Below are 21,731 nucleotides of genomic sequence, written 5' to 3' on the forward strand. Positions count from 1 at the left end.
GCGAAAATTTGAATTTTTACAGTGGCGGGAAATTTAAATTTTTTGAAATTTTAAACTAGGGATTTAGAGGATAAATTGGGAGTTTTTGGTTTTTATTTGAACTGGAAAAATTGAATTTATTTTCTAAATTTGTTTTAAATAAATTGGCGGGAAATTTTAATTTTTTTTTAATTTTAAAGAATAGATTTTTGAGAAAAAATTGGATAGAAGTTTTTGGTTTTTGTTTTTAAATTTTCTTTGGAGTTTGGAATTTGTATTTTTATTTTTCAAATAAATTGGCGGTAAATTTGAATTTTTGAAATTTTAAGTAATAAATTTTTGGGAAAAAATTAAAATAGAAGTTTTTAGTTTTTATTTTTAAATTTTTACTTAAGTTGGAAATTTGTACTTTAATTTTTTATATTCATTTAAAATAAAGGGCGGAAAGTTGTAAATTTTTAAAACTTTAAAGTCTATTACTTTTAAAAAAATAAATTTTTAGTCTTTACTTTGAAATTTTAAGAAAAAAATTTGAAAACTTGTACTTACAAAATTTTTTAAATTTATTTTAACATTTTCTATAAATTGGCGGAAAATTTAAATTCCCAAATTTTCCAATTTGAATTTCTATTAAAAAATAACAATCAGAATTTTTATTTTCCATTAAAATTTTTTGACACAAAAAATTCAAATTTAAAAATTTCTAAATTAATTTTTTTTATTCTAAATTTAGGGCGCATGCGCATGTGCCTTAAGCTTCACCCGCATTATCTGTTCGCTTTAGGTTTTAGGCGCGATCGAGTCCTGTCATTGTTTACATTCGTAAATAAATAATGCGGTAATTAAAGTAATTAAAAACTAAACAATTAAGTGATAATAAAATATATATTGAAATAAACAAATAAAATAAAATAAAATGTGCGACGTACCAGAGTCGTACACAATCGGCGCGAAATATCGCGCGGTTAAAAAAAGACTCGACTGTCTAGGTTATAAACAATCGTTATCTCTAGACTCGATATCTCTTGTAGAACAACTACTTGCTGATTTAATAAAAACAACTGAGAGTTTAAAATATTACAAGAGTGTAGCTGCAAATAATATCGAGGTATTCATTTATTTTAAATATTTACTTGGTTATGTTTTAATTTAATTATTTATTTATTTACTTATTTATTTAAAGAACCGCAACCCGCAGACTTCTTTTAAACTCGACGGTTCACTAGAGAGCAATAAAATCCATGACGAACTGATCCAGTGCAAGGAAAATCACTTGAAGGTAACCAAAGAATTAAAGAAAAAAATTCAGAGACTGGAGAACGAGTGCGCGGACCTGCAGCTGGCGTCCTCGAGGAATTTAAAAAAGATCAAAGATCTGGAAACTGAGTCTGCGAACAAGTCCAAGAGGATCCAGGAACTTCTGGGAAAGTGTTGCAAACCAACTGTCAGTAACGCACTAGGTAATTTTTTTTTATTTTTTAATGAAAATTTTGTCCCGAGACTGGGACAGGTTTTTTTTATCGAGGACTTGGTGAAAAAAAATTTGATTAGTGATTTTAATGATAAATAAGTCAGGTATCAGTAAATTTTGAGAATGGAGTAAAAATGACAGGTAGTTTTTAAAAAATAAAATTGGCGGTAAATTTAAATTTCAAATTCAAATTTCTTGATAAAAAAAATTATTTATCAGTAAATTTTGAGAATGGAGTAAAAATGACAGGTAGTTTTTAAAAAATAAAATTGGCGGTAAATTTAAATTTCAAATTCAAATTTCTTGATAAAAAAAATTATTTATCAGTAAATTTTGAGAATGGAGTAAAAATGACAGGTAGTTTTTAAAAAATTAAATTGGCGGTAAATTTAAATTTCAAATTCAAATTTTTTGATAAATAAATTATTTATCAGTAAATTTTGAGAATGGAGTAAAAATGACAGGTAGTTTTTAAAAAATAAAATTGGCGGTTAATTTAAATTTCAAATTCAAATTTTTTGATAAATAAATCAGTTATCAGTAAATTTGGAGGATGGCATAAAAATACCAAGGGATTTTTAAAAAATAAAATTGGCGGTAAATTCAAATTTCAAAATTTGAATTTATTTTTTCAGGTAACAAAAAACGAGCGGTATTTCCATTAAGGAAACCAGTACTAGAAGCTGATGAATTACCAGTCGATGCTAGTGATAATAACCGATATTTAAATCTCAGTACACCCGATCAGCGAACTGTCGACTTGGTTTCGATGGCTGACAGAAAAATCAGTTCATTAAATCATGAAGTCTTAAAATTGAAAGCTGAATTATCCCAGCAGAAGGATAACATTCATACATACAGAGAGCAGGTAATTTCTGATAAATTTGATTGTAAAGAGATTGTAAAGATTAATTGATTGATTATTTGCAGCTGTCGCTGAAGGACAAAGAGTTGTATCGATTGAAGAAGATGCTGGAGACGCGGATCGGTAGCTGCACTTGCAGGAAAAACGAGCGCTGCATTGAATGTAATGATGGCTGGAGTGGACAGAATAAATTCTCAGAGATAAACGAAGTCCGAGTGCTGCAGCAGGCAAAGCTCAACTTGGAACAGCAGTTAAGAGACGCTCTGGACAAGCAGCATGACGCCATGACCCAGGCGATGAAGCTGGCGGAGAGAAACGAGGAGCTGGAGAAAGAACTCAAGGATATTGATCACATCGCGCTGGCGGTCGAGGCTGATTGCAATTCTACTGTCAAGGAAAATAATAAGCGAGTTAGTCAGCTGCAGGTATGGATTTTCTGAAGATAAATTATTGGAGATGTTTTGTATGAATTTAAATTTAAATTTGGTTATAGGAGAAATTTGAAAATGCAATGACGCAAATTCATCAACTAGAGACAAATCTACTGGGAGAAAAACGCACGAGTCAAGAACTCCGTGCGGATTTGGAGAGTTGTCGAGTGGAAAAACGAAACATTCAGCGGAAGCTGGAAGAAGTACAGGAAGAAAACAGACAACTGAAAAACCGGGTTAATGATTTGGAATTAATTGGTAGTTAATATTTTTATTTTTATTTATTTTAGCGAGCAATGACGTGCCAATCAAAATGTAAGTAGAGTTTTGGAAAAAAAAAATTGATTTAAAGTCCTGACTAGAATAATTTTGAAAAAATTTTATTTCTTAAAATTCCTTAAATCTTAAAATTGAAATTCCCGCTAAAATATCACAGATACGAAGAAAATGATAAGGACTAATTTTAAAGGAAATTAAATTTCCTACAAAAAAGGTCTCTATAAATTTTTTCATAAATTCAATAGTTTTCTCAAAAAAAAGATTTAAAGTCTTCACTAGAATAACTTTCAAAAAATTTTATTGCTAAAAATTCCTTTAATCTTAAAATTGAAATTCCCGCTAAAATATTACAGATACAAAAAAAATGACAAGGACTAATTTTAAAGGAAATTAAATTTCCTACAAAAAAGGTCTCTATAAATTTTTTCATAAATCCAATAATTTTCTCAAAAAAAAGATTTAAAGCCTTCACTAGAATAATTTTCAAAAAATTTTATTCCCGCCCAATTATTTGTACAAAAATCCAAAAATATTTTTTGCTCGCTTGGCACCTCATTGCTTATCTACCTCAATTTTTTTTTTCTTTATTAACCACTTAAATAATTGACACTTGCATGTTTAATTAGAAGAGCACTTGAATGTCGAAATCGGTAGACTATCACACGAAAATCAGAATCAGAGATTTGAATTAGCGGAGTTAAGGGAAGCAAACTCTCTACTTACGCAGCAATTAAACAATAATAACATCAATAACAATAACAATAACAGTAACAATGATAGTAACAAAAAAAATAACAAAACTGACAGTAGAAAAATAACAAACACTAGAGCTTCTAACAGTAAGAGCACAGGAAAAACTGGTACACTTGCACTCTAATCATTTATTTATTTATTTATTTTTTTTTTTTTTAATTAATTATTTTAATTGTTTTATGTTGCATAATTTTTTTTTTTACTGCAGACAAACGGGCGTCGAATGACAAAGCCAACGGGATGAGCAAACAAATTGCTGATAAGGATGACAAAATAAAACAATTGGAAAAGACGATCCAGCAATTGGAGCGGGATAAAAATTATTATAGAGAGGAGTGGAATAAATTGTCTAGTCAAAGGAAGGATGCGGACACGGTAATTTTTTTTTTTTAGAAGACTGAAGTATGGAAATTGTTGTTAGAGTAGAGTAGAGGTTTAAGAGAATTTTCTGTAGATTTTTTGTTTCTTTTTTTGGGTGGCCACAAACTGGGAATATCGGGAATTTAATGCAAACGGGAAATATCATGGAAATGTTGGAATTTCGAAAAGTATCCGGGAATTAAATTGTGACAGTTAAAAATTTAAAAAATTTTAAATAATACATGAGTTATAAAAATTAAGGGATGTCAAAAAAATGTGAAATTTTAAAGTGATTTTCCCCAGGTTGTAACTCGAAGGAAAATGGTCATATGACAAAAACAAAAAAGGCAACTTGTAGCTTAAAGTGTCTGGTTTTCTGATCTGGTCTTTAAATTTTTTTACCATGTGTGGTTCCAGAGTAATCCTAAGAAATCTATCGAAAAATAAATTAATCAAATTTTTGGTCGTCTTAAAAACGGTCTTCGAGCTTCAATAAATTTTTTTCGATAATTATGATTGATTGTTGATTGCCCCGGAACCGTGCATAATAAAAAAATTTAAAGACCAGATCAGAAAACTAGACACTTGAAGCTACAGTTTGAATTTTTGTTTTTTTTGTACGACCATTTTCCTTCGAGTTACAACCTGGGGAAAATTAATAAAAAATTTATAATTTTTTTAGTATCCCTTAATTTTTGTAACCAGTGTACTTTTAATTTATTCAAATCATTAAATTTCTTATTAAATATTTTAACTTATACATTTTTAACATCGAATAATTAAAAGTAGTCAATATTAATTTATTTAGTTGGCATTTTGTTACGGTTCCTCTTATCATTTAATTATCAAATTAAATTATTGAAAATGAAAATGTAATAAAAACTTTGAATATCTAGATTCGAATAAAATTTCAAACTCAGGGAAAAATGTGAAAAACTTTACTGGAAAACCGGGAAATATCAGGGAATTTTTAAATCATTTCTTTGTGGTCACCCTGTGAAAAAATTTTAAATTCAAAATTAACTGAAAAATTTGAATATCGAAATCTATGAGTTGCCACCATCAAGTGATCAATTTTGTTTTTTTTTAAATTTCAGACTGAATTATGGTCACAAATATGCGAATTAAAGCAGCAATTAAATGAAAAGGAAGTAAAAATAACAGAACTGCAGCGCGAACGTAAAGAATTAGCTCGTGAGAAATTTGAACTTGAGAATAAATTACAAACATGCAGGAGTCTGGGCTCCTGCGGCTGCTACTCGACTGACAACGGATCCAAAGTAATTGCAGTAATTAATCCAGGTTCCTCAGATAATTAATTAATTAATTCTTTCATTCATAGATTTCTCTAATGCGCGTAGAACGCGAGCGAGATTCTGCGCGCGCCGATGCTGAGCGTTTGATTGAGGAGCGGGATATTTTACGGGAACGTCTCAAGGTAATTTTGTTAATTAGCAATTAATGTAATGGTAATTAATTGATGTTTATTTATTTTTTTTTTTATTTTTAGTTAGCGACAGAAGCGCATACGAGTGAGCAAAGACGACTTAGAGAACGTCTACGCGACTTGGAACTGAAGCTAGAAGAAGTGGAACGAGAGAAACATAATTTTGTACTGAGCCAAGAGAGCAGAAGATCTGCGCTGACTGGACTTGAAGATCAGCTAGAAGATGCTAAGGAAGAGTTGCGAAGAACTAAGCAGGAGTTGGCGGCACAGAGGACTCAATATTTTCAATTGAGGTAATTAATTAATTGATTAATGTTGTTATTTAGTGAATGATTGAATGATTGAGAGAATCAATGATGTGAGAATGGGACTTTAATGACAGGGCGCTGCAAGATCAAACGGACCAGGCACTGGGGGACGTGCAGAGTCAGTTACATCAATCGGAAGCTGAGCTGGCGAAAGCTGTCGAGCGTAATAGAAATTTGGAGCAGCAACAAGTGCAATTGAACAATCAAGTAAAGGATCAGAAACAGGAAATAAATACTTTGCGCTCGAGTATGGCGAGATTGGATCGAGAAAAAGATCAGTTGCTTGTAAGTTTTTTTTTTTGGGAGTGTTTGAATCGATATATCGATTAATTACTTAGAAAATGGATTTTTTATTTGTATTGGTAGACAGAAATTTTTGAAATAATGAATTTAAATTTTTGAATCGATATATCGAAATTTTGGTAATCGATATATCGAAGTATTTAAATCGATACATCGATTTATTTATCGGAAAAATTGATTTGTTGTTGAAATTTTCAAGAAAAATTGATAGATCGATATATCGATATTTTGGTAATCGATATATCGAAGTACTGAAATCGATACATCAATTTAATTACTTGAAAATCGATTTATTGTTTTAATAATAAAAATAACACTTTTGAAACCATAAGAATTTTCAATTCGATGTATCGATATTTTAGTAATCGATATATCGAAGTATGTATATCGACACATTGATTTATTTACTTTAAAACTTGATTTGTTATTTGGATTTAAAAAAAAACTGTTAGATTAATATATCTAAATCTTAGTAAAAAAATTCTTAAATCGATTAATTTAAAATTTTCAATTCGATATATCGAAATTTTAATAATCGATATATCGAAGTATGTATATCGATATATCGATTTTTTATTTGAATTACATAATAATATTTTTAAATCCATTAAATAATTGGTAACTTTATTAATCGATATATCGAAGTATTTGAATCGATATATCGAAGTACTTGAATCGATATATCGATTTTTTTTCGATAAATCGAATTTTCGTAAAATATATCAAAGAAACAAAATTTCAATTTTTCAAGTCGATACATCGATCTGCTCACAATCGATTCCATAAATGTCTCCATCGATATATCGATTTTTTTTTTTTTTTTTTTTTTTTTTTCTCAAATTAAAAATAATTTTTTTTTTCAGATGGAGCTAGACGAGAAGACTGAAAAAATATCAGCACTAGAACGCGAAGTTGTGCTAAAAGAGCAACAAACGAACGGTATTGAGCAACAGCTCCGTGACTTACAACACAAAAATCAGTGAGTAACTATTTATTAAAAATATATTTACACATTATATACACTTGGCTTCAATAAATACAACTAATTAAAAAAACATTACAACTATTGTCCTTAATAATAATAATTTAAAATTTTAAATTTAAAAATAAAAATTACATCACATCACATCACAACACAAAAAAATTTTAAATTACTGCTGGATAATTTTGTATTGTTGGTTTAAATAATTAGCAATACCGACAGCCGGTGGTTGACATTCACCAGGTAGACCACTCAGCACATTTGTTTCGACATCCGTGTCAGTGTTTACCGGCGAATTTATTCTTTTGTAACCCGGACGGCATTCACAAGTCACCTTATTATTATTATAATCATTATTATTTAGCCATTGGCCATTAAATTTACCGCGCGGTCGTCTTTGGGCAACGAGCCATTCACCCTGGCCACAGGGTCCTTGGGTGTAGAGTTTGTGGCAGGTTTTCCCCACTAAGAACATCCCAGGAATCATTTCGCATTTATTTTCCTCGAGAGCGTCATGGCATTTTCCTGACAATTTCAGAAGCTTCGTGCAACCACAGACCCCGTTGTAGCTGACACCGTCGACGGAGGGCCGGACGTTGTGGTCATAGAGGACTACTTGTCCAGCAGAACAGGGACCGCGATTACCAACACGGTAACAGGTTCGCTCTCGGGGGAAGTAGAGTCTCCCGCGCTTGCAGGGCACCTGGACACAGGATGTTGAGTTTATTAGCATGCTGCCGAGCTGACAGGGGCCGCGGGTGTACTTGCGGTAGCAGAGACCGTCTGAGTAGAGAACATGACCAGGTTTACAAGTACATGTTGCGTATATTTCTTCCTCACGTGCGATGCTTGCGTTTGTTACTACGTAATGATGACCTTGTTTGCACGGCCCTATACCTCCTGTCGATTTCAAATTTTAAATTAGAAAAAAAAAATTTTTATCGATTTTTTGAAGTTCGATATATCGATATATCGATTTTTCAAGCTTCGATATATTGATTTTTGTCAACTTGACTTTTATCAATTTTTCGATCTTTAGAAGTACGATATATCGATCATTAAAATTCGATATATCGATTACTTGATGTTCGATATATCGATCTATGTCGATATATCGATTTATCGATTTTTCAAGCTTCGATATATTGATGTTTGTCAACTTGACTTTTATCAATTTTTCGATTTTTAGAAGTACGATATATCGATCATTAAAATTCGATATATCGATTAGTTGATGTTCGATATATCGATATATGTCGATATATCGATTTTGTAAGGTTCGATGTATTGATATTTGTCAAATCGAATTTTATCAATATATCGATCTTTAGAAGTTCGATACATCGATAATTAAAAATTCGATATATCGAACTTTGTCAATAATTCGATATTACAAGTTCGATTAATCGATTTTTATAAATATTTCGCTTCACAAAATTTATTCAATCGATTTTTGTTAATATATCGATACCAAAAATTCGATATATCGATTTTCTATAAGTTTGATATATCGATATTTGTCAAATCGATTTGTATCAATAAATCGATACATTAACTTTTATCAATATTTCGATATTAAAAATTCGATTAATCGATTTTTATAAATATTATTATCCACAAAATTTATTAAGTCGATATTTATTAATATATCGATACTAAAATTCGATATATCGATTTTCTATAAAATCGATACATCGATATTAGTAAAATAAATTTTTTTTCAATATATTGATAAAAAAATCACGATATCTCGTTTTAAAAATTCGATATATTGATATTAAAAATTCGATATATCGATTTTCTATAAATTCGATATATCGATATTAGTAAAATCGATTTTTATTAATATATTGATAAAAAAATGAACATATCAATTTTAAAAAATTCGATATATCGATTATCAAAACTTCGATATATCGATTTTCTATAAATTCGATATATCGATATTAGTAAAATCGATTTTTATTAATATATTGATAAAAAAATCGACATATCGATTTTTAAAAATTCGATATATCGATTATCAAAACTTCGATATATCGAAATAATTTTTTTTTTAAATTACCTAGAGGATAACACATCCTCGTTTCAGAGTGATAATGAGGCATATTTTTGAAACACCCGCAAATTCCACCGGGCATAAAAATTTCCCCAGACTCAGCACAAGGACCCCTGGTGTAGTGTTCGAAGCAGCCTTCCTCGGTGCCTCTCCAATAATAAGCCCCCAATTCGCCTTCTGCAGCACAAGAGCACTCACTAATTCCCTCCTTGCTTTCCACAAGCAATTGGCCTCTCGGACACGGCCCGCGGGTAAATTTGCTGTAGCACTTGCCGTCTCGCGGCCAGAATAATTTCCCGCGCTCGCACTCTTCTGGCTTCTTGCAGACTCCCCACCTCCTAGAGCTGCAACAAATTATAGATCCATGATCTCTGAACTCTAATTAACAATAAATAATCATTACTCATTAGTATCCGGAAGTGGCGCGAAATATTGTCCATCAGGACACGCGGCTCTGGTGAATATTCCATAGCAAATTGAATCATAAGACGACTGGGCTGTTCCCGGTGGGCACCGACATTCAGCAGTAACTCCTTGACCTTTTGCAGATGGACCTAGTTCCATTGTTTCTGGACACGGGGCTCCAATCTGTCATCAATTTCTTTCATTAAAATTTAAATCTTCAGCAATTTACTTTCTTGTAATTCAAATATTTTGTAATTAATTTGAATTTACCTTAAATATTTTGTAACATTTGCCATCGGGTGGCCAATAGAGCAATTGCCACCCACGTGGTTCCGCAGCACATGGGTTACTCGATGGATTAGCCCATGGTGGTGGCACTATCGCGCCATTTATATTTTTAATTACTAATAATACAATTAAACTCTTAATCAACCTGAAAAAAAAAAAAAACCCATAAATATAATAATTTTTTTTTTAATGATGAACTAAATCAGAAATTTTTTTGCTTTCATTTTTAACACCAAAAAAAAAAATTGAAAATTTTGAAAAATTTTGAAAATATTTAAAAAAAAGGACAGAATTCGGCTCTCGGATCAGAAGGTCATAACTTGTAAACTATTGAGTTTATGGGAAATTTTATAGAGACCTTTTTTGTAGAGAATTTAAAGAGCTACAACTTTGGTCCTTATCATTTTTATCATATCTGGGGTAATATGGCCAGAATTGCTTATAAAGATATAAAAATTGGAAATTTTTTTGTAATTTTGGAGTAGAGACTTTTAAATTGAAATTACTAGTAAACTATTGAGTTTATGGGGAATTCTGTAAGGACCTTTTTTGTAGGAAATTTAATTCTCTACAACTTTGGTCCTTATCACTTTTGCCATATCTCTGATAGTTTACCCAGAATTCTTTTTTAAAGATGAAAAAAATTTTATAGAATTTTTATATGATAATTCTATCGTGTAATTTTGGAGTAGAGATCTTTGAATTGCAATAACTAGGAAACTATTGACTTTATGGGAAATTTCGTAAGGGCCATTTTTATAGGGAATTTAATTCTCTACAACTTTGGTCCTTATCATTTTTATCATATCTCCAATAGTTTAGCCAGAATCACCATATAAAGACACAAAGACATCAAAGAAATTTATTTTAACTCCAAATTCCAGATTAATTACTTTGAATTGCAACAACTAGAAAACTTTTAACTTTATGGGGAATTTCATGCAGACCTTTTTTATGAGAAATTTAATTCTCTACAACTTTGGTCCTTATAACTTTTACCATATCTCCAATAGTTTAGTCAGAAATTCCTTATAAAGACACACTGACATTTATAGAATTAATGACAGCTCAATTCTTAAACTTTGAATAAAAATTTGAACAAATCGTCAATTAAATTTGAAAAACTTCTAGACCGGGTCTTGAGACTTATTGAAAATAATTTAAATAGATAAAAATAAAATTATAGAGAACAGAATTTGGCCTTCAAGGCAGAAGGTCATTGCGAGTGAAAGTGCTGATATATAGGACAGAATACAAATCGTTTCAGTTCCTCGATGAATAATAACATGAAATTATAATATTATATAAATTTTAAATAATAATAATAATATCAATAATGATTAAAAAAAAAATTAATTATTAATAACAACTGGATTAAAGATTAAAAGATAAAGAAAAAAATTCTTACGCAATTTTTGTTAAAAACTACCGGTGGGAATTACATCATTACTTTCTCGTTACGTTGTTATTTTTGCTGTTAATTACTCAGATCTGTATCAATCGGGATATAAATAATAAATAAATATAAATTCCTTTGTTTTTTTTAACCTTTTGTGGTTATTATATACTACTATTATTATTATTGTTATTTTGACAGTTAATTTAAAATCGCGGTCATGATAAAATTTTGAGCTGATGGGACTAAATTTTAAATTTTTGGTTAAATTTAAAATCCGGGTGTGATGGAGTCTTGCTATTCTGTGTGTTCTAATTGTAGATTACCGTGTCCTTGTAATAATGATGCCAAACTTAGGTAATTTTATTTTTTTGGTAGTTTTGTATTTAAAAAAAAAAAAAAAAAAAAAAATTTAATTTTAAGTTTTTGAAAAATCGATAATCGATTTATTGATAAATCGATATCTCGATTCGATAAACAGTTTGATATGATATTTATTTATGAGTAGGTGAAATTTTGAATCGATTAATCGATTTTTGAAAATTCGATATATCGATTCAAAATTCGATTTATCGAGAGATAATTCGATATATCGATTTTTGTTAAAATTTTTTTTTGAAATTTTTTTATTAATTATTTTTAAAAGTTATTGATATAGTAAATTTTAAGTATCGATTATTGAAAATTCGATATATCAATTCAAAATTCGATATATCGATTGATAATTCGATATATCGTTTTTTATTAAAATTTTTTTCGAAATTTTTTTATTAATTTTTTTTAAAAGTTATTGATATAGTAAATTTGAAGTATCGATTATTGAAAATTCGATATATCAATTCAAAATTCGATATATCGATTGATAATTCGATATATCGATTTTTGTTAAAATTTTTTTTTGAAATTTATTTATTAATTATTTTTAAAAGTTATTGATATAGTAAATTTTAAGTATCTATTATTGAAAATTCGATATATCAATTCAAAATTCGATATATCGATTAATAATTCGATATATCGTTTTTTGTTAAAATTTTTTTTGAAATTTTTTTATTAATTATTTTTAAAAGTTATTGATATAGTAAATTTAAAGTATCGATTATTGAAAATTCGATATATCAATTCAAAATTCGATATATCGATTGATAATTCGATATATCGATTTTTGTTAAAATTTTTTTTGAAATTTTTTTATTAATTTTTTTAAAATTATTGATATCGTAAATTTGAAGTATCGATTATTGAAAATTCGATATATCGATTATGTAAAATTTGATCTATCGATTATCTAAAATATCGATTGACAAAATTTAATTTAATAATTTTTAGAAAAATTATTAAATGGAAATTTAATATATCGATTATGTAAAATTCGATATATCGATTACGAGATTCGATATATCGAATCAGTACTTCTATATATCGATCTTTCCACTAAATCGATTAAAAAAAGTAAATCTGGTAATTTTTACAATAATTTGGAAAAATAATTTTATTATATCGACTATATAAAATTCGATATATCGATGCCAACTTCGATATATCGATTCAAATGTCAATATATCGATTATATAAAATTCAAATTATCAAATTTTATTAAAATATTTAAAAAAAAAATTAATAACTAGGAATTTCATATATCGATTATGTAGATTTTGATATATCGATTACGTGATTCGATATATCGATTCAACACTTCGATTACTCAATAAATCGATTAAAAAACGTAAATTAAATAATTTTTACAAAAATATTAAATTATATCATATATAGATTATTTAAAGTTCGATATATCGATTCCAACTTCGATATATCGATACAAATTTCGATATATCGATTTTTTAAAAATCGAGATAACAACTATTAAAAATTTAATTTATCGACTCCAACTTCGATATATCGATCATAAAAAATCGATATATCGATTTTATTTAAATATTTAAATTAAAAATTTAAAAAAATTACTTACATGTTTAAAAAATTTTCTTTTTCACAAATTTCAAAATTTCAAACACTTGTCACATTTTATTATTATTAAAAATTATAATTTACTTATTTATCTAACAATTAAATATAAAAAAAAAAAAAAAAGTTGTAGAGATGTAAACGAATCGAGTCCCGCGGCTTGACTGGCAAGACCTTCATGAGTATACTACCTGGTTACCTAACACTTGCTCTTTTAGATTCTCCATTAAGTAGAGGGGCTATCATTTATTATATTGTATATTATATATCATATATTATATATATCTATACAAATATAAATATATAACATTTAAAACTTGAAAGGGATTAAGGATGCATGAGTCAATAGGTTTTCCCATTGACTCAAATCGTATCCTAGTTTCAAATTCAAATCTTTCGTAATATTATTTCGTTACCGATTATTTGAACATTCAAATTCTATCTCAGCTCTCTGAGATCGGTATCAACAATAAGTATAAAGTAGTACCTATTATTGTCCTTTATTCAAATCCATAATACTTCCGGTATTGTGGTCGAGTTTAAAATTTAATAATTTCAAATTTAAATATCTGATCAACCGTCACGTAAATATAAAAAAATTCATGTTAATTTTTTTACTCTAAATCTAGTGAGCCAAAAAATTAATTTTTACCATTGATCATAATTCCAATTTTTTTTTTTGTTTTTTTTTAATTTAAAAAAAAAATTTGAAAAATAATTGGCGGGAATTTTTTAAGCCTGTAACTTTGAAATGCGATTACTAGTAAACTATTGACTTTATGGGAAATTTTGTAAGGACCTTTTTTGTCGGAAATTTAATTCTCTACAACTTTATTCCTTATCATTTTTATCATATCTTTGATAGTTTAGTCAGAATTTTAAAATATAGACAGAAAAACTACAGTAGATTTTTTTAAATTATTCCAAGTAAATTTTGGAGTAGACTTTAAATTGCAATTACTCATAAACTATTGAATTTACAAAAAATTTCATGAGGACTTTTTTGTCGGAAATTTAATGCTCTACAACTTTGGTCCTTATCACTTTTTCCATATCTCCCATAGTTCGCCCACAATCACCTCAAACATAAACAATGACACCCAATAAATTTTTTTTCAACTCCCGTTTTAGTTCAATTACTAAAATCGCAATTACTCCTAAACCATTGACTTTACCTCAATATTCATAAGGACCTTTTTTATCCATCCTTAAATTTCCAACAAAAAAGTCCTTATAAATTTTTTTCCTAGCCCCTTAGTTTTCACAAAATCCTCATCTAAAGTTAATCAAAGATCTACAACAAAGCAAACAATGAAATAATAATAAAAAGTCATTTATTATCACATAAAATTTAAAGTTTTCACTTCCATATTAATATATATATATTATATATATAAATAATATAAGAGCCCAGGTATCATCTGCGTGTTTTTTCTTTCTCTCGAGCACAGAAATCCGTATTACAGACAAGAGCCAGGAGAAAGTTTAAGTTGCAACTCTCTAGGGCTTCCCTCTTGCTTTTTATTATTATCATTATTATTATTATTATTAAATTTTTTTATTATTAAATACACATACATTTATTATCTCAAGATCTCCCACGTGGTTACATAATTAAATGCCTGAATAAATAATTTTTTTTTTTTTTTCAAAGATTTAAATCGGAATTTAAAAATCGAGATAAAGATTTAAATCTAGATTTGAATTTAAATTTAAATTTAAAAGATAAACTTGTCAGATGAGTTTACTAGTTTAAGATGCAATAGATCCGTCTTTGGACCAGAGACAGACAGGATTTAATTCTGTGTATTTCCTCTTCCGGTATTTTATTAGCAGAGATGGATTTAATGATCACAACTTTCGAATCATTAATAAAATTACTTCGCGGGTTTTTATTTTGTATTGCGGTTGGCAGAGGTACTAGGGGTTTGTTTTAGTAATTGATAGATGACAGATTAGTTGTCAGTAATTGATAAGCGATGATTTGTTTTGTCAGAATATGCATGGACACGAGCGCTGAGCAGGAACGACAGTTGCGCAACATGCAGATGGAACTAGAGAACAATAATCGTCAATTGGCGGGAGCAAATGCAGATCGGGACAACGCTGTTATGGAAAATCGACGGTTGCAAGACGATTTGGCGGCAGTGACATGTGAAATTAGGACACTACAGCGTGAATTGGAGGCTTCACGTGCTGAGTCTCACGATCTTAAAAGGCAGTTGCAGACTTACGTCAGTGAAGTACGACGTGCTGAAGAATTACTCAACAGAAAAGTATGTTGTTGCATATTTAAATAACAGCTCACTGAAAAAATCCCGTAATTAAAAACACTCAGAAAAACATAATTGTTTATTTTAATTAAAAAAAAAAAATTTGGTTCGATATATCGAATCTGAATCGATATATCGAACTTTATTAGTAATGAAATGTAGAAAAATGGAATACATCGACTTTTTGATCGATTTATTTCAGTTTGATTCGATATATCGTTTTTTTCGATATATCGAGTATGAATCGATGTATCGAACTTTGTTAGTGGTAAAATTTAGAAAAATAAGATATATCGAATTTTTGATCGATTTATTTAAGTTCGATTCGATATATCGAATTTTTTTAATCGATATATCGAATATGAATCGATATATCGAATTTTGTTAGTCATGAAATTTAGAAAAATAAGATATATCGAATTTTTTTATCGATATATCGAATATAAATCGATATATCGAACTTTGTTAGTGATAAAATTCAGAAAAAAGAGATATATCGAATTTCTTATCAATTCATCTAAGTTCGATTCGATATATCGGAATTTGGTTCGATATATCGATAGACAGTCCGATATATTAAATTTCTTATCGATATATCGAATATTCCTTCTGATAAAATTTAGAAATATTTTATATATCAAACTTTTCATCGATTTATTTAAATTCGATTCGATATATCGAAGTCTGATTCGATATATCGATTGACAGTTCGATATATATCGAATTTTCATTAGATATTATAAATTAAAATGTCAGCAATACTGAACTGGTAATCGATATTTCGATTTATAAATCGATATATCGAAGTTTGATTCGATATATCGATTCATCGTACGATATATCAAATTATAATTGAATACATCGTTAAAATTTTTTTTTAATCGACTGTTGATCAATATATCGATTTATGATTCGATATATCGATTCGTATTTCGATATATCGATGTCTACTTCGATATATCGAATGTTTTTTAGTAACGTAATTTTAAATTATCTGGTAAATGAATTGAAACATCGAACTATACTTCGATATATCGAAGTTTCAATCGATATATCGATAATTCAAAATTCGATATATCGATATAAAATTTTAAAAATCGATTTCTCGACTTCTTAATCAACTCAACCTTCAAAAAATCAATCGATTTCTAAATTTTTTATTTTTCTCAGGAAAATGAACGCACTGAGATGCTAAATCACTTCCGTAGTCTCAGTTTAGAAGCCACAGTTCTCGAAAACAACAACCACAGTCTCGAGTCCGAAGCTGCAGAAGCTCGAGGGGCATTACAGTCCGCCCGAGATCGATTAATCGATCTCGAAAGACAGCTCGCTGACAAAGACTGTCTTATTCACGGTTACGAAGCTCAGGTACCTCATTCTCTCCCATACTAATCACCCAATTAATCACTTGATTAATTAATAAATTTAAAAACAGATAACAGAGTTAACTCAGAATGTCGCCAGTCTCGAAACCCAAGTGCGCCAGCAACTAGAATTAAGAAAAACCGCCGAAACTGATCTCAACGCAGTCCGCGATCTCTGCGTCCAGCTCGACCAGCAAAAGGAATCATTGAAAAAAGAGATAATTGACAAAGAATCACTCATTGTTCAGTACGAAACCAAACTGTCTCGCGTCAAAGTCGAGCAAAACTTAGTCCAGGATCAAAAGTCACGCGACTACGTGACCATAGACCGGCTTCAAATGCTTCTAGACCAAGCGCGGCGTGAATCCGTCGAGTGTCAAAAAAATAACCAGGAACTTCTCAATGAAATTGATCGTATGAAGCAACGGATCAATGATCTCCAGAATAAATTGTACGTTTTTACACCCTTTTATCATATATATATTCATATATATACATATAAATTTAAATTAATCACTTGCAGATCATCAGAGTCCGCGGAATTAAAAAGATGTCAAAATCAAGCCGCGGAATACAGCAACCAGATCGCGGATCTCAGGCGGAAGGTAACTGATGAAAGGTTCAATCGCGCTAGAAAAGAAGAAGAACATCGAAGGTAAGAGTATTGAGTAGATTAAAAATTTTTTTATTGATTAATTAATTGATTAATTAATTAATTTTTAGAAATTATAATTATGATCAAATGCACATGGCGGGAGAGCCTGCGCAGTCGATGGGAATTTCGCCGACGAGAGTTGACTTCAGTTCACCTCAGGAATTAGGAACTAATCTCAGGTAGTTTATTAATTCTTATATATATATATATATATATATATATATATATATATATATATATATATATATATATATATATATATATATATATATATATATATATATATATGTATATATTTTTGATTAATGAGCATGTTTTCTTGAAAAGACGGCTGGATTGGTTGAACTTACCGTACGATGCCTTAACTAAATCTACCCCGCGGTCACAGTCTTCATGTTGGGACAATCGGTTGCCTTTTTCGGTATCGGTAACTCGTTGCGATTGTTCTGAACCGATTATATGTAAATCGGGACGGAAGTATTCGTTGGCGTTAAAGAAATAATTTGATAAGAGAGTATGAGTATAAAGAAGTTGGGTTTATTGTGGATAAATTTTATGGATAAATGGCTAACGGTTGACTTTGGAAAAAAAATGTCAATGACTTTTTTGTAGGAAATTTAATGAGCTACAAATTTGGTCCTCATGACTTTTGTGGTATCTCTGATAGTTTACCCAGAATTCTTTTTTATAGATACAAAAACTGGTAATTTTTTTTTTTTGAATTTTGGAGTAGACTTTTGAATTGAAATTACTGAGAAACTATTGAGTTTATGGGGAATTTTGTGAGGACCTTTTTTGTAGAAAATTTAATTCTCTACAACTTTGTGCTTATCACTTTTATCATATCTGGGGTAATATGGCCAGAATTGCTTCATAAAGATACAAAAACTGGAATTTTTTTTTGTAATTTTGGAGAAGAGACTTTTAAATTGAAATTACTAGTAAACTATTGAGTTTATGGGGAATTTTGTAAGGACCTTTTTTGTAGGAAATTCAATTCTCTACAACTTTGGTCCTTATCACTTTTGCCCTATCTCTGATAGTTTACCCAGAATTCTTTTTTAAAGATGAAAAAAATTTTATAGAATTTTTATATGATAATTCTATCGTGTAATTTTGGAGTAGAGATCTTAAAATTGCAATAACTACGAAACTATTGACTTTATGGGGAATTTTGTCAGGACCTTTTTTGTAGGGAATTTAATTCTCTACAACTTTGGTCCTTATCACTTTTACCATATCTCTAATAGTTTACCCCAAAATCCCATTTATCAATAACATTATCAACCTGAAAAAATCTAAAACTATATCCAAGTTCTAAAATTCAAAATTACTCACAACCTATCAAATTTACAGCAAAAACCTCAGAGACCTTTTTTGTCCGCCCTTAAATTTCCTACAAAATAATCTCTCTCAAAAAACCTCCTATCTCTCATACTTTCGCCAGAAAAACCAAAAAACAAATCTGCATGTAAAAACCATCAGCATAAATAAATAATTTTGATATATATTTATTTGTTTGCAGATCGCTTAATTCATCGCCAGATATATTTAACGATATAATATAGCTATAGAAATCTAGATAAATTAGTTAATTTAATCAATTACATAAATATATTAATAAACATATATATTTATAAATAAATTAGATTACATGATGGGCCTCCAGGTGCATCACCTCCGAGGAGTAATCGTACAAATGCAGTAACTCATAAAGGTTTGCAGCTTAGCAAGTCTATCGGTCACCTAAATAAAATGTAGACCGTTTTTTTTTTCAATTAGCAATATTAAATTATTTATTTTTTTTATTTTATAAATTAAAATCTAAATAAATAGACAGAGATGACGTTGATACTTTTACGGATATGGAATCATTTATTATTAATTATCAACAAGAGGCACCAAGTGAACAACAAGATGGCGGTCCTCCAAATTCACAAGATGGCGGTCATCCAAATCCACAAGATGGCGGTGATAGAAATCCAGATGGCGGTAATTTGAATTTTCAAAATAGCGCGGGAAATTTGAATTTACAAAAAAGCGCGGGAAATTCAAAAAAAAGAAAATTAAGTTTTTTACCATGTGGTAAATCTTGTGGACCTGATGATAAAGTGACACCATGTCCTGGTAGTAAACGTGATAAATCAATTGGTACAAATACTGATGGTAGTAAAAAGCATAGAAAAAAGACACAGACTGATAAAAATTTATTACAAAGGCCGGATGTCGTTGATGTTGAAGTATCAGTACCTGGTTTAGTTGATGAATCTGTTGGAGTATCAGCTGATCAATTACCTGATAGATCTGGAGCACAGCAAGCTCATGATAGATCTGGTCTACAACAGGGTCATAGTGATGGTTCAGAGCAGAATGATGATGCTGGTCTACAACAGGGTCATGATGATGCTGGTGATCAGCAGGTTGATGATAGACCTGGACAACCAGCACATGATAGATCTAGAAGACGTGATAGATCTAGACCAGAAGAAGATGGAGATCCACAGGAACATGATGGTGGAAGTGGACGAAATAAACGGGGGAGTAAAAAAAAATCTACATCACCTGAAGCAGTACCTGGTCCAAGTGGTTTACAGAAAAAAAGCAACAAGTCTAACAAAGATGATGACTGCGGATGTACGGAAAGTAATAAATTACGTGGATGTCTTGTCCATGAAGAGCCTGAACCAGAGATGGACGAATTGTTTGACTCCACTGGATCGGTGGTTGAGAAAACGTTCGATGACGTTCATAATCTGACGAGGACCATCCAGGAGAGACTGGACTCGATCAACGAAACGATATCAGACGCAAGGAGAGACTCAAGACCTGTGGGCTCAAGGAGATCAGGAAGCGCGAGCTTTATTTTGGAAACCAGTCCATCAACTGACAGAGTTGTCATCGAGGAGTCGAGCACTTCGTTGGTTATCGAGACGTCCAGGACACCTAGAACTAGACGAAGTAGTGGAAGACCAGGTCCTTCATCACTGGAACCAGAACCTGAAACTCCTCAGAGGAGAATTCCTACGCCTACGGTACCTCCGCCTTTAGCCAAAGCTCCTAAGAAACGGCTGGTCAGGAAGACAGTTCCTCAGGTAGCTTCCGCTCCAGCAGCATCTCCAATGAGACAACCAGTGCCTGTATCAACTAGAACTTCACCAGTACAACCTGAACAAGTTCAAGTTCCATCTAGACCATCAGCTCAGGTTCAACCTAGACCTTCACCTAGACCACCACTTCAATCATCAACTAGACCACCACCTATTCAAACACCAACTAGACCACCACCAGCTCAATCAACTAGACCACCACCAGTTCAATCACCTAGACCAGGACCTGCTGAAGCTTCACCTAGACCAGGACCAGATCAAGTACCACCTAGACCAGGACCAGATCAAGTACCACCTAGACCAGGACCAGTTCAAGCTCCACCTAGACCAGGACCAGTTGAAGTTCCACCAAGACCAGGATCATTTGAAGCTCCATCAAGACCAGGACCAGTTGAAGCTCAACCTAGACCAAGACCAGATCAAGGTCCACCAAGACCAGGACCAGTTGAAGTACCACCTAGATCACCAGCTAAAAAATCAAAAACCAAAAAACCTCCAGCCCAATGTAATTTATCCCGGTGTCATAAATGTCCAGGACAATCACGAATACCAACAAGACCATCACCCCACGTCCAGTTCCCTCAAATTTTAAATCTACTGCCACTTCACACATCCAGTCCCATCACGAGTCATCAAACGATTTCTAACCCTAAGCCATCTCACCACTACTTCTTACGGTCCCATGCCAAAAAAGTCTACACTACAAATCCCACCCAAGCCGGGTCTTCCCAGGACTTGCCCACTGGCGCCACCCAGCGGCGCTCCCACTCACCCTCTGGAGAAACCAGGCGGCACACGTCTCGTCGCAGGCATTCAAGGGAGAGTTCTTCGGGGACTTCTGGGTCTTCTATAAGAATCACGCGTAAGAAAACTCGTAAATTGTCAACGGAGTCGGAATATGGAAGTTGATTATTTGAATTTATAAATAATTGTACTTTTAATTAAATAAATAATTAATTTATTTTTTTTTTATAATAAGATTTATTATCATTATTTATTACCTTTACAGTCATGAACATTAATTTTAAATAATAATAACAT

General features: G+C 30.7%; 2 protein-coding genes across 3 annotated transcripts; one reads left to right on the forward strand and one right to left on the reverse strand.

Moving 5' to 3' along the window:
- Positions 1-775: 775 nt before the first annotated feature.
- Positions 776-21,648, forward strand: LOC103571395 (centrosomal protein of 135 kDa). Of its 2 annotated transcripts, XM_008549553.1 has the most exons (19): positions 776-1,087; positions 1,163-1,439; positions 2,086-2,318; positions 2,381-2,740; positions 2,809-3,004; positions 3,652-3,885; positions 3,987-4,153; positions 5,236-5,418; positions 5,481-5,576; positions 5,649-5,878; positions 5,968-6,178; positions 7,060-7,175; positions 15,288-15,567; positions 16,735-16,932; positions 17,000-17,379; positions 17,452-17,583; positions 17,652-17,762; positions 19,233-19,300; positions 19,420-21,648. In XM_008549553.1, the coding sequence occupies exons 1-19, from the start codon at positions 896-898 to the stop codon at positions 21,597-21,599; spliced, it is 5,844 nt and encodes a 1,947-aa protein (XP_008547775.1). In that variant the 5' UTR covers positions 776-895; the 3' UTR covers positions 21,600-21,648. The 2 variants fall into 2 exon arrangements, with proteins under 2 accessions (XP_008547775.1, XP_008547784.1); XM_008549562.1 differs by lacking the exon at positions 3,652-3,885 and having other exon boundaries at positions 19,420-21,647.
- On the reverse strand, positions 7,220-13,399 carry LOC103571388 (multiple epidermal growth factor-like domains protein 10). The gene is made up of 5 exons (XM_008549545.2): positions 13,296-13,399; positions 9,913-10,075; positions 9,641-9,825; positions 9,244-9,581; positions 7,220-8,078 (listed from the first exon to the last, which is right to left on the reverse strand). Coding segments are annotated over exons 1-5 (1,419 nt in total). The 5' UTR covers positions 13,298-13,399; the 3' UTR covers positions 7,220-7,347.
- Positions 21,649-21,731: the final 83 nt, after the last annotated feature.

Source organism: Microplitis demolitor, chromosome 4 (genome assembly GCF_026212275.2).
Source record: "Microplitis demolitor isolate Queensland-Clemson2020A chromosome 4, iyMicDemo2.1a, whole genome shotgun sequence".
Classification (NCBI taxonomy): Eukaryota; Metazoa; Arthropoda; class Insecta; order Hymenoptera; family Braconidae; genus Microplitis; species Microplitis demolitor.

What these genes read in the sequence shown, in the direction of transcription:
- LOC103571395 (XM_008549553.1), top strand. Translation starts at nt 896, where the DNA reads ATGTGCGACGTACCAGAGTCGTACACAATCGGCGCGAAATATCGCGCG. An exon ending in TTCATACATACAGAGAGCAG is followed by an intron (nt 2,319 to 2,380) that starts GTAATTTCTGAT and finishes GATTATTTGCAG; the next exon opens with CTGTCGCTGAAGGACAAAGA. An exon ending in AAGAATTACTCAACAGAAAA is followed by an intron (nt 15,568 to 16,734) that starts GTATGTTGTTGC and finishes TATTTTTCTCAG; the next exon opens with GAAAATGAACGCACTGAGAT.
- LOC103571388 (XM_008549545.2), bottom strand. An exon ending in AATGTTACAAAATATTTAAG is followed by an intron (nt 9,826 to 9,912) that starts GTAAATTCAAAT and finishes AATTGATGACAG; the next exon opens with ATTGGAGCCCCGTGTCCAGA. An exon ending in CCACTTCCGGATACTAATGA is followed by an intron (nt 9,582 to 9,640) that starts GTAATGATTATT and finishes AATTTGTTGCAG; the next exon opens with CTCTAGGAGGTGGGGAGTCT.